The sequence below is a fragment of the Cornus florida genome, unplaced genomic scaffold (genome assembly GCF_030987335.1).
Source record: "Cornus florida cultivar Cherokee Brave unplaced genomic scaffold, ASM3098733v1 CherokeeBrave_3.0.0_Hap2_Chr01, whole genome shotgun sequence".
Taxonomy (NCBI): domain Eukaryota; kingdom Viridiplantae; phylum Streptophyta; class Magnoliopsida; order Cornales; family Cornaceae; genus Cornus; species Cornus florida.
Window position 1 is genome coordinate 38145286 of NW_026775571.1, and position 12654 is coordinate 38157939.

The following is a 12654-nucleotide window of genomic DNA, read 5'->3' on the forward strand; positions in this document are numbered from 1 at the left end:
TCGAGTCGATGCATGCTCATTCTCTATGAGTAAACTTGTTTACTCACCCTGAAGTTACTGGGGGATTTGATCAGGTACAAAGACTTGGTTCGTGATGCTTGCTATTCAGTGGGATAGCTTCTAGGTTTTCAGTTTCCATTTCTTACAAATGTTAGCATGAACTATCATTTCATAGCCTAATGTATGTAACTTGTATTATTTGATTCTAAATATGTAAAGTGTACATAAGTACACTCATTTTCATTGTATTCAACATATATATGATGAGGCCGGAGGTCAATGACATGTAACTTGTATTCTAGGTACTTTTATTCTCAAAGTTATTATGAAAATATTGAAAATTCATAAGTCTTTTCTTCGTAACTTTTGCATTGGGTGTGGGAATTCCATTCTTTCTTTTTTATAGGGTTTCTATGATCATGCATGAGGTGTGGCCAAGGGCTAAACACCATTTCATTCTAGGTTTTGCATTGAGGTTCCATTTATTCCATTTTTAGGCATTTTTGGCCGTTAAGAGGTCATATTTTGCATTCTTGACATCCTAAAGTCGTGGACCATTGGAACGTGTCTTAAATGTCTTTTTACGTTTGCGTGCATGTTCACATTTCACAAAACTCTTAAGTTTCAACTTTTGACCTATTTGTGGGCGATTTATTGAATTTTTATGCAAAATCCAAGCATTGGCATCATTCAACGTTTTCTTTCGGTTTAGCATGTTATGGGTGTTCATTTAAGGTTTAAAGATGTTTTGAAACTTGTTTAAATCATTTGCGAAGCATGTAAGGCTTTAGAACCAAGCCAAGCACCTTCCCCATGGATTGCAGCAGCTTTCATAGCAGCAGCAGAGGTGTCGGTCGGCGGATGGAGCTCCATCGGTCGGCTGACGATTGTCTCGAGACCATTCCAATAGCCTTTTTGGTGAAAAAGGGTGTTTCGGTCGGCTGACTATGGGCTTCGGGCGGCTGACGGTTGAGTTTCGGCCGGCTGACCATTGTCTTCGGTCGACCGATCCTCCTTGGGACCTTCTCCTTCTAGTTTTCTTGATCAGCTTTGTGACTTCAACTTCAGAAGGTCATAACTCCTTCATCTCTGATCCAAATCAGCTCATTCTTGAGCCTAACTTCAAGAGCATGAAGTTAGCTTTCCAATGGTACCAACCACACATCATAACTCCATCTATGATGAGAGTTATTCCAGTTTTAGTAAGATAGGTTCATGGTAATTCTTAAACGGCGAAGGCCACCTTGTTTTAAATTCATATCTTGTCCGTTCGAACTCAGAATCAGGTGATTCTTGAGTCCAACCTTGTTCATTTTTCGTTGTTTTTCCAATGGTGTGCTCAGTGACACCCATTTCAATTTAAAAATGACCATTTTGCCCTTGGTTCATTTCTTTTCGGATTAGGCATTCTTGCTTCATTTGTTTGGCTCATATGAGTTTAGTGGCTTTATGGAGAGTCACTTCAGTGTCTTAGGGATGACGTACATCTATTGAGGCCATTCCAATTCTTTTGCTTCCGCAACTTGGATCTGGTTCAGGTCATTACAGGACACGCTGGGTTGAAAAATCTAGGGTCGTCACACAAGAAAGTAACATAGAGAGTTAGATAGAAGGGGAAATGATTTTAATAATCAGTGGGCAAAAATATCAATTCACAATACTAAGTATTTTATTATCAAAATAATCAAGGTAAAAGAATAATTTCATTTTATTTTTGTCATTCATAAGTCAAAACAGTTACGAGGGAGGTCAATGTAAGATTTTTTAAAATTTTAGTAGATGTATTTAAGTCATATTACAATATAACAGAAAAATGATACTTAAACCTACATTCTAACCCAAGTGCCATATGCATTCGAGAGTTACTCATGTGGGTCCCTCCTGAGGGCCGAAATGATCCAAGCTTAGCATTTCGGCCAGACTATTGACATTGTACTACTGATCAGACCTTTGAAACCAAACACTCCGAATCTTCATTTTTAAGTCTGAAAACCAAACACTCCCAATTTCGATAAAAACAAAGCAAAGCCAACCACAGTAGTATGTAAAGAGTGGTAGGTAGTAGTATCACATTCTAATCTGTATCTCTGAGTGTAAGTTCGATACTTGTCACAATCTTCGTGCTCTCCGCCTCTTTCCCTCTCTTCCATTTTCTGCGATCTCAGATTGAGTGAGATCTCTCACTTTCTCTCTCTAAACTGTTATATATCTATTTCTCTTCCGGTCCCTCAATGGCTTCTGTTACTGGATCGTCCATGTCCATGACCACTCTCTCATACTCGCTCAAACAAAATCAGGTATAAACTTTCAGATCTTGTTTTGTTGTTGAATATTTTTCTATATATATATATATATATATATATATATATATATATATGTATGTATATATAAAATGCTTGTTAAGCTTATCATGTATTATATGTGTTTTAGTTGTTATTCAAATCTTGTGTAATTTTGGGATTTGATCGTGGATTATGATAAATCGATCTTGTGCATTTGTTTCTGAATCTCTTGGTCTTCTGCTTCTTAGCAACTTATTAGATTAATTTTAATTTTTCATTTATGGTGAATTATTGGGCAAAATGCAAAAAAACCCTTGAACTTTCTAAGATTTGCAAATAATTATGCTGAACTTTCAATTTGGCAAATAAACCCTCTAAAAGTATGAAAATCAGAAATTTACCCCTTGCCGCCAATTCTTCCGTAGGAAATGGATGAAAAAAGTCCCAAGTCCCTCGCATGACATATTAATGCTATGTTAAACCAATTTGTTCTTTGAGTGGACTAAATTACTTTTTATCATAAATATATGGACAGATCCATTTTGGGAATCGAATTGGGGAAAATAGTTTGGATTACATTTGACTGTACATCTTGGGATTACATTATTTGACTTTATCACAATCCTTGTCAACTCAAAATTTTAATTTCTAGTTCGTAAGGGCAATTACATAATTTTATTGCTATGCTAACAGATAGAGAAAAGGGGTTTATTTGTAATCTTTTATAGTTCATGGATTTCTTTTGAAGTGCAGGAGGTTATTTGTAAATCTGAGATAATTCAGGGGCTTTTTTGCCTTTTGACCTAAACTACTTTTTGCAAACAGCATGACCAAATACACTTGATAAATCATAGGTGTGTAATTCCTTTTATTGAGCTCGTTATCCAAATTTTTGGATTTTCAGGTTTCTGTTTGTGTTTTCAATTTTTTTACATTACAGTATTTGGTGAACTATGAATTTTTACAATTTTTTTCTATTGTCTCCTTTGTTATTTTTAAATTTCTAAGAAAAAGTTTAAACCAGAATTATTTGAAATATGCATATATTCTTTTATCCTCTTTCTATACTACTAAAAGATTTTGAAGTTCTCAAGTTAAACGGTTAATTTTGTAATTTCCTTTTTTGTTGTGGTTATTCTGCTACCTATATTTACTGAGTCTTTGTTCACAAATTGAGCAGGCACTTACCCGAATTTCCAATTTCAATTCGGTTTCCCTTTCTGTTAAAGAGAAATGCTTCCCATCGCTGAGGCTGTCACGCTTCCGGGTTTGTTGTGCGGTATGTTTTCTGTAGTTATGGTATTGTATTCTTTTTTCTGCTTTTGTTGTCCAGGTTAAGAATCATTAATTGCTCTCTGCATTCTAGACATTTCATTGGTTCAGAGCATTCACCTCTTGTTAACAGACATGCAACTGTACCAAATTCTTAATTAATATATTAAGATCAGAACATGATCCGTGGTATCTAACTTTAAAATAGTAACATGTGATAGCATTCAGCTACAAGGTGAATGGCTCTTAACTTCAACCATCTCCATCTTAACTCTGATGCTTATTTGCATTCATTCATTTTCTTAGAGCACAACATTATTTATCAAAATCCTCCGAGGCAGCCCATGTGAAGAACATGGGGGCCTGTTCCTCAATCTCCACCATTAAAAACTTGCTTCGTCTTTGATTGCATACTACGTTTGGAATATTGGTTTATTGTTCTGCACATCTTATTGTTGTGACTTTGCAATGGATCAATCAGGCAGCTTGTTATATGAACCACAATTCTGTGGTTTTCAACCTCATATGTCCTCCTTTTTGCAATTGTGCGAGTGTTTTTCGGTTGGGGGTGGTCCTCAAAATGTTGGGACTGCAAAGGGAGATGATAAAATGTACTGTATTATATTATATGTTGCTTATGGGGTTTACCAGCCCTAGTGCATTCTACTTCGTATTAGTGCGGCATATTATTTTGTCATCATATTTGATGAATTCAACTTGCCCTAAGGAAGCTAATGTCTTTGAGCAGGCAAAACCAGAGACGGTGAACAAAGTGTGTGAAATAGTGAGGAAACAGCTTGCACTACCAGCTGATTCTGCAGTAACCGGAGAGTCAAAGTTTGTTTCCCTTGGGGCTGATTCTCTTGACACGGTAAACAATTCTTGCCCATGAACTATCTATATGTGCAACTTACCATGTCATATATTGTTTTGAAATATTCGAATTAGTTTTCTGGCCTTTAATGATTTGTTATCTACTTATAATAAATAAATAAATAACTATATATATATATAGATGTATGTATGTATATATAGATCGTTAACATTTCAACTGCTTCTGTCCTTTTTGTTTGCAATTTGATTGGTTTATACTCAATCCAAAATTGATAGACATGCTCACTCATAAACTTGGTAATCCAACCATTTTTTTTCCAGCAAATCTTATAGCCAAAGTTTCCTCCAATAATAAACACGCCCCTCTTTAAAAATAAAAATCTTTCAGTCTTAAAAGCCCAAAATTTAAAATTCATTCAATTTTTTAGTTTTTATTTTTTAACCCAAAGAGGGAAGAAGAGAAGTAAGAGGAAAAAGAAAAAGAAAAGGTAGGAAGAAGCGCGCATCAACATGTAGTGATGAAGTATGTCTGATATCCCTTTTTCTTTTATTCGGATTAAGGCTTCTGTCCCTTTACTATTTTTTATTTTCATTTTTGGCTTAGAATGTTGTTTTCTAGTCCCATTTATAATTTTGTTTTAGAGTATGATTGAGAACTGAGTGTAGTTAGTACTTTCTGTCTCTTCTTAATTGCTTGTGTTTTTTTCCATCAAGGAAGTACATGCAAAAGGGGTGCCTTCTCGGTATCTTTTTCTTTTTTCCTAACACAATGACATAAACTGATCCCCAACACAATGACATAAACTGATTAGTATACCGGCCTTCCTTGCGCAGGTTGAGATTGTGATGGGACTCGAGGAGGAATTCGGAATCAGTGTGGAAGAAGAAAGCGCCCAGTCTATTACCACCGTCCAGGATGCAGCTGATCTGATCGAGAAGCTCATTGAGAAGAAGGCATAAAATGCTGCGAGTGGAAAATTCATCAAGTTACTCATTTGCCTGCTGCTCATGGAGCTTCCAGCTTTTGTCAATGTTATGAACTTACCAGTGTTCCCTCAGTGCCCTAATTTAATTGAGTGGAATACTGAAGCTCATGTAGTTTTGTTTCTAGTTTGGCTTGTTTCACTAAACTTTAGTTTGAATTGAGTACTGAAGATAATGAAGTTTTGTATCTGGGGACATGAGTTTGAATCTATCTAAAAATTACATTTGATCTTTTTTTTCACCTATGTATATGTTTCTATTTGGTTTTCCACTTGTTAAAATGTTGCGACTGATGAAAAGATTTCTCGAGCGAAACAGCACTGGTGGTGAAAAGGGCAAAGAATATGGGTTTTTGAAGTTAAAGACGGTGAAAATGCCGGCCTTTGCAGAGTGGTCAGGTGCATTGGAGGATTACTGCAAAAGCGAGTACTGCTTGAATATAGCCTATGGTTATTATTGTGGCATTGGTTGAATATAGCCTATGGTTATTATTGTGGCATTGGTTGTATTCAATGGGGTGGAATTTAATTGACGAACAAAAATTCTCCAATGGTGGGGCTGATCTTTACGTTCATGTTGCATACTTGGAGCTTGGTAATATGCATCTGCCTCTGCTTTATGATCTTGTAATTTAATAAGTGCTTCAGATAATCCTCTCTTGTTTCTATGGGAACTTTTTATTAAGAATGGATATGACCCATCACAACTAGCCACGTGAAATTCATGATCAAGTTTTGAAATCCATAATCCATTAATCTTGGAAGGTGAATCCATTAATCATCTTGGAAGGTGAAATCCCATTTCATTTTCTTAACTCTAACTTTACAAGTAAATAATAATTATTTTTTAAATAACAAAATTGCCTTTATAGATTTCTTCTCCTTGTCTCTAATATTTAAAAAAAAAATTAAATTATCTTTTTTTGACTAAAAAAAATTAACTTTATTAAATAATATCCCATTATATAAAAAAATAAAAAAATACAAAAATATTAAAATTGTATGAAGGGTAATTATGATATTCTAAACTAAGAAATAATATATTTATCCCATTATACAAATAAATAAATAAATACAAAAATATTAAAATTATATGAAGAATAATTATAATATTAAAATAATCTATTAATGGATTCAATAACCTTCTCATTATTTCCCTTAAAAGAAAAAGGAAAAAACTGAAGTGTCCCTCAATCTATTGCATGCAATAAGGAACTAAATGACATAAAATGTTTAATATGCCTGCCATCTATTTTCATTCTCATCTAAAATGACCAAATTAACCTAAGTAATATACTTGTATACTCCCAGCAGTTAGCACCACCAACTCTTCTTTTCTCTTCAATCACGCGTATACACACACATCATTTTCACACAAACCCAACACAGGGCCATGTTCAGTTTCCTTCACCGCGACCAGCCACGCGCCGCCGCGTCCCTCCACCTCCCTCCTCCTCTACCACACCCCCAAATAATCCTTCGATTACCACAAACTCACCGGGATCCGGCGATGAATATCACTTCTACAACCATCATCACCTCCCAATCCACTTCATCGCCGTCACCCAATCTGACCCACGACCACCACTTCTACCACCATCATCACCACCCAATCCGACCCCCGACGAGCCTAATTGAACCAAGAGGAATCGTAAATCAAACCCAATTCACAGACACATAGTATCTCTTAAACCCCCAATCCGAAACCCCATACATATATACACACATGTTTCGCTCTCCTGTGATGAGAAATGAAGTGAGAAGGAGATGATGCGTTCAACAGCTGCAACTGTGTTTGAGTTCGAATGAGTCAGTGACGAGTTCGTATTGTGGAGGTCCTGTCCTCGGCGTTTCTGTGCTTGAGGTGTGACAGGGCTCCATGATCGGATCAAGATCGGGCTCCATGGTCGTGTCCTCGGGCTTTGCGCCACCTGTCGTCAAGTTTGCTGAGGAATGAGAGGTTGGGTATATGGTGGATGATAAGGGCGAAGGCAAAGGCGAAGGTGGAGGTGGTCTCGGGTTCGGATCTGGTATTGGCTGATTCGTGGTGGTGGTGGTGGTGGAGGTGGAGGTGGGTGGTGGTGGGCCTAAGTTGGGGTGGTTGTGGAGGTTGTGGAGGTTGCGGTGGTTGTGGCCGGTGAGTGGAGAGAAAGAAAGAGGTTGTGGCCGGTGGTGGGTGATGTTGGCGATGGTGGTGTTGGAGTTGGGTTGATAGAATATTGTATACTTGTGTATGTATATTTCACTTAGGCTAGTTTGGTCATTTTAGGTGGTAAAAAATATCATGATTGGGTTGTCTTTGGGTGTCATTGATGACTTCATTCTTTTGTTTGGTTTCTTTCCTTAATTTGCTTTCTTTCACATGAATCTTCCAAGAAAGCCGTAGACAGACAGGTTTTGAAGCATCTTTTAGCTTTAAAAATTCAAAGCTGATAAGAAGACTCAGTTGACCTCATGATTTAAAAATTGTATACATGTGTAAGTATATCATCTCGTTTTAGCTGATAAGCACTACGCTTTGAAAAAAACCAATGAATTTTCAGCTGTGCGTCCTCCATCCAGTGGCCGCCTCCCCATTTGAGAAGAGATCACACATTCCATCATCTTCACCAAACAAGAAGCACTCAACACAGCCATGGTACGCCCAAGTTTAATCACTCTTCTTCTCATATTTTACTGTTCTTGTAGTATCGAATTTTGCACCGCCATAGACACAATTACATCTACTCAACCCATCCATGACCCTCAAACTATAGCCTCTAGTGGTGCCACCTTCAAATTGGGATTTTGTAGCCCTAGTGTTAATTCTACTAACCGGTATGTTGGTATCTGGTACAACGACATCTCTGCCAAGGCTGTGGTTTGGGTTGCGAATAGAGATACACCTCTGAATGACTCCTCCGGGATAGTGACAATATCCAAGGATGGCAATCTTGTGGTCCTGAATGGACAGAAACAGATTGTTTGGTCATCAGATGTTCCAAATGCTTCGGTGAATTCAAGTGCTCAGCTTTCAGATTCTGGGAACCTTATGCTGCGAGATGACTCCAATGGAAACATAATATGGGAGAGTTTTAAACACCCTTCTGATTCTTTGTTGCAGGGGATGAAAATTAGTACTAACAAGTTTACAGGTAAGAAGACTCAGTTGACCTCATGGAAAAGCCCTTCAGTTCCATCCAGTGGAAGGTACACTTTTGGCGTCAATCCTACGAATATTCCAGAAGTATATGTTTGGAATGGTAGTCTTCCATATTGGCGGAGTGGTCCATGGAATCGGCAGATTTTTATTGGCACGCCTTACATGTCGTCTACATACTATAGCAGATCTGAAGTTGCAAATGATGAAAGGGGAAATGTATGTATTGGTTACACTGATACAAATAAGTCCTCTCAGTTATACTATACCTTAAGTTCTAATGGAACTCTAATGCAGAGGTACCGGGAAAAAGGAAAGGAGACTTGGGAAACTACGTGGGTGGTTCAAAATACTGAATGTGAAGCATATGGCAAGTGTGGTCCATTTGGAAGCTGCAATGCGAAGGGTTTGCCAATTTGCACATGTTTGCAAGGGTTTGATCCGAAGGATATGGAGGAATGGAGTAGAGGGAATTAGGCTAGTGGATGTACAAGGAGGCTGCAATTGCAGTGTGAGAGAAACAATAGTGGTGGTGGAAAAGGTAAACAAGATCGGTTTTTAAAGCTCAAGACAGTGAAAGTGCCAGCCTTTGCTGTGTCGGTATTTGCTTCAGAAGACAACTGCAAAACCCAGTGCTTCAATAATTGTTCTTGTATAGCTTATGGATATTATAGTGGCATTGGTTGTTTGCAGTGGAGTGGACAATTAATTGACATACAGGAATTCTCCTATGGTGGGGCAGATCTTTACATACGTGTGGCATATTCAGAACTTGGTATTGTTTTTTCTGCTTCTGTTTATTTTACTTGTTGATTCAGATAAGCAAATATCACTTGAAAATAAACCAATGCACATACTTAAAATGTTAGCCCCCTGATATCCGTGAACTGGTTTAGAAAAGGGTTAAATCCTTTTTTCCCATTTGCCCACAGAAAAGGAGAGCAATGGAAATTGTCTAAATTCTCAGCTCTTTGAATTAAATCCATATTAACTCAAGTACTTTCTCAATGTTTGTTGTGTTTTACAAGAAAAAAGAGAAGCACAAAACTAGTTATTGCAGTTGCAGTTCTCATAGGATCAGTAACCATTGCAATTTGTATCTATCTTTCCTTGAGGTGGATGGCTAGACCGCGAGGTATATGCCCGTTAAAATTAGCTCAATATATTATTAGCACATATTTCTAGTTATTATATGAATTACCGATTACTAAATTCTGAATCAGGAAGGAAAAAAAAAAGTGGGAAGTTATTTAAAAGAGGGGAAGTCGATGCAGATTGTTCAAATAAAAGCATGCTTGGAGATGATCAGAGCCAAATTAAACTTGAAGAGCTACCTCTATTCAGTTTCGAGAAGCTGGCAATTGCAACAGATGATTTTGATAGGGCTAATAAGCTCGGGCAGGGTGGTTTTGGTCCAGTGTACAAGGTAGTGCTTGTTCATTTGGAACTTTACGATGTACCAACCCTAAAAAAAAAAAAAAAAAAAAATCATTTTCATCTTTAATTTCAGAGAAAATTGGCAAGTGGACAAGATATAGCTGTCAAACGGCTTTCGAGATCCTCTGGACAAGGGCATGAGGAGTTTATGAATGAGGTTGTGGTAATTTCCCAACTCCAGCATCGCAATCTTGTTAGGCTTCTTGGCTGTTGTGTGGAAGGAGAAGAAAAGATGTTGATCTATGAATACATGCTAAATAAAAGCTTGGATGCATTTCTGTTTGGTTGGTTCATGATAAAAGCTCTTGATGTTATTTTAGTTATTTCAGTTTATAACCTTAACATCAGTAGAAACCTTATTGTCTTGAGAAGACAGAATTATTTTCTAGTTATTTCAATTTCATAACCTTAACATGAGTAGAAACTTCGTTGTGTTGAGAAGGTAGAATTGTTTGTGAACATACTGATCTACTAAAACTTTAAATTCCGTCTTAACATCAATTTAACCCCCTCCCCCCCCCCCCCCCTTTTTTTTTTTTTCTTTTTTCTTTCTTCAATATTCTCTCAGATCCAATCAAGCAAAAACTCCTAGATTGGAGAAAACGTGCCAACATTATTGAAGGGATTGGTCGAGGATTACTTTACCTTCACAGGGATTCCAGATTAAGGATTATTCATAGAGATTTGAAGGCTAGTAATATTCTATTGGATTCAGATCTAAATCCAAAAATTTCAGATTTCGGCATAGCAAAGATTTTTGGAGGGAACCAGGATCAAGCAAACACTAAAAGGGTTGTTGGAACTTAGTAAGTAGTCTTTGCTTTGTCCAAAATGGTTAATCATTCATGTTATAATCCTTTTTTCTCATGGGATATAGTTCAACTCAAATATTTTTACCATTTGGGCTGTAATGACACAATGCAGCGGTTATATGGCGCCTGAATATGCAATGAAAGGGAGATTCTCGGAAAAACCTGATGTGTTTAGCTTTAGAGTGTTGTTGTTGGAGATTTTAAGTGGGCGAAAGAATACTAGCTTTTATCATGATGAGCATTCTTTAAGCCTTCTGGGATTTGTAAGTTCACTTGAACTATTGCCTGAGTTACTCCATGTAGTTCCTTTTAATCTTTCTAATTTCAACATTTCATGGCTGTGGAATGTGTGTCTGAGTTACTCTATATTGTGTCTAGGCATGGAAGTTATGGAATGAAGATAGGATTGCAATGCTAATAGATCCAACAATTTCTGATCCATGCTTCCTAGTGGAGATCTTGAGATATATACAAGTTGGACTTTTGCGCGTGCAAGATTTCGCCACTAATAGGCCTACTATAAATACTGCTCTTTTCATGTTCCAACTCCAAAGCAACCTGCATTTACTGAAACATTGGGTCTCTCAAATTTACGGTCTTTTCAACAAAGCCAGAGGAAATATTCTGTGAACGATGTAACTGTTACAATCATTGACGGTCGTTAGCATGCAGATTCTTGTATTTTTTTTTTTTTTCTCTTACTATGTAGACCCTTAATTGCTCTCTAATTGAATACAAATAATATAGTTTTGTTTTACATAATGTTTTCATCCACCCTATTCAGAACTAAGTGTTTGCCTTTATCCTTCCACATTGTTTCTCTTTTGAGAAAATCCTCTATGTATGATTCACTCAAATCTTGTATTCTTTGTTTTTAATTAGCTAACTGTGTTGCAAATTTTAAGTCACAAGGCAGCTACAACTTATTATAATTGGATCTTCTTTAAAACCTTGTTCTCGTACTTTACTGTTTCTGTTTAGAATTCTGCACAGCCACGGACAAAAGTACATCCATTCACCCCATTAATGGCCCTTTATAGTACAGTCTCCACTGGTTCACAGAATATGTAGTAATCTGGTATAACGACGTCTCATTTACCGGTGTGGTGTGTGTCGCAAGGAGAGATAAACCTCTCCATGATTCTTCTGGGAGTCTGATCTGAAGGTGGTAACCTTGTGGTCATGGATGGATAGAAACAGATTGTTAGTGTTGTATACTATTTACCCTGTTAATGTTGTAGATGATAAAGAAGGAACTGTGTATGTAACTTACACGACTACAAATGTAACTTTGTTGTAATTGGATGTTGAGTTTCTGATGGAATTTTTGTGTCAAAGTACTTCGATATTGCAGAGAAGAATTGGCTCAAAAAATTGTATGGCAAGTGTGGTCTGTCTGGAAGCTGCATTATGCAGGATTCACCAATTTGCACCTGTTTACAAGGACATGATCCAAAGGAAAAGGGCAAAGAATAACTGTGAGTGCCGGCCTTCGTAGAGTGGTCAACTGCACGGAGGATAACTGCAGAAGGCGAGTGCTTGAATAATATTATAGTGACATTGGTTGTATGCAATGGAGTGGAAATTTAATTGACATACAAGAATTCTCCAATGGTAATATGCATCTGCCTCTACTTTATAATCCTCGTTTGTTTCTATGGTTTTTTTACTTGTTTATTAAGAATGGATATGATTCATCACAACAGTAACCCATGGTAGCCACCTGAAATTCATAATCAAGTTTTGAAATCCGTAATCCATTAATCTATTGTGATAGCATTAGCATAAATCTTTTTTAAAAAATTTACGACAGAAGTCGATAATGAATTCTCAATTATTTCAGCTCCAGTCCTTTAAAATTTGTTTTGTTCTGTTTTACATATATGAAGGCACAA

At 37.0% G+C, this 12654-nt stretch overlaps 2 protein-coding genes across 2 annotated transcripts; both read left to right on the plus strand.

The window, feature by feature from the left end:
- The first annotated feature begins 2038 nt into the window (after positions 1 to 2038).
- On the plus strand, positions 2039 to 5617 carry LOC132294957 (acyl carrier protein 1, chloroplastic-like). The gene is made up of 4 exons (XM_059793009.1): positions 2039 to 2297; positions 3463 to 3561; positions 4303 to 4425; positions 5223 to 5617. The coding sequence occupies exons 1-4, from the start codon at positions 2232 to 2234 to the stop codon at positions 5346 to 5348; spliced, it is 414 nt and encodes a 137-aa protein (XP_059648992.1). The 5' UTR covers positions 2039 to 2231; the 3' UTR covers positions 5349 to 5617.
- Positions 5618 to 7458: 1841 nt separating this feature from the next.
- LOC132270919 (G-type lectin S-receptor-like serine/threonine-protein kinase At1g11330) lies at positions 7459 to 11521 on the plus strand. The gene is made up of 8 exons (XM_059772139.1): positions 7459 to 8984; positions 9204 to 9305; positions 9489 to 9645; positions 9734 to 9936; positions 10021 to 10231; positions 10516 to 10753; positions 10872 to 11022; positions 11138 to 11521. The coding sequence occupies exons 1-8, from the start codon at positions 8007 to 8009 to the stop codon at positions 11387 to 11389; spliced, it is 2292 nt and encodes a 763-aa protein (XP_059628122.1). The 5' UTR covers positions 7459 to 8006; the 3' UTR covers positions 11390 to 11521.
- Positions 11522 to 12654: the final 1133 nt, after the last annotated feature.

What these genes read in the sequence shown, in the direction of transcription:
- LOC132294957 (XM_059793009.1), top strand. Translation starts at nt 2,232, where the DNA reads ATGGCTTCTGTTACTGGATCGTCCATGTCCATGACCACTCTCTCATAC. An exon ending in GCTTCCGGGTTTGTTGTGCG is followed by an intron (nt 3,562 to 4,302) that starts GTATGTTTTCTG and finishes GTCTTTGAGCAG; the next exon opens with GCAAAACCAGAGACGGTGAA. An exon ending in GGGCTGATTCTCTTGACACG is followed by an intron (nt 4,426 to 5,222) that starts GTAAACAATTCT and finishes TTCCTTGCGCAG; the next exon opens with GTTGAGATTGTGATGGGACT.
- LOC132270919 (XM_059772139.1), top strand. Translation starts at nt 8,007, where the DNA reads ATGGTACGCCCAAGTTTAATCACTCTTCTTCTCATATTTTACTGTTCT. An exon ending in CTTGGATGCATTTCTGTTTG is followed by an intron (nt 10,232 to 10,515) that starts GTTGGTTCATGA and finishes ATATTCTCTCAG; the next exon opens with ATCCAATCAAGCAAAAACTC. An exon ending in CTTTAAGCCTTCTGGGATTT is followed by an intron (nt 11,023 to 11,137) that starts GTAAGTTCACTT and finishes TATTGTGTCTAG; the next exon opens with GCATGGAAGTTATGGAATGA.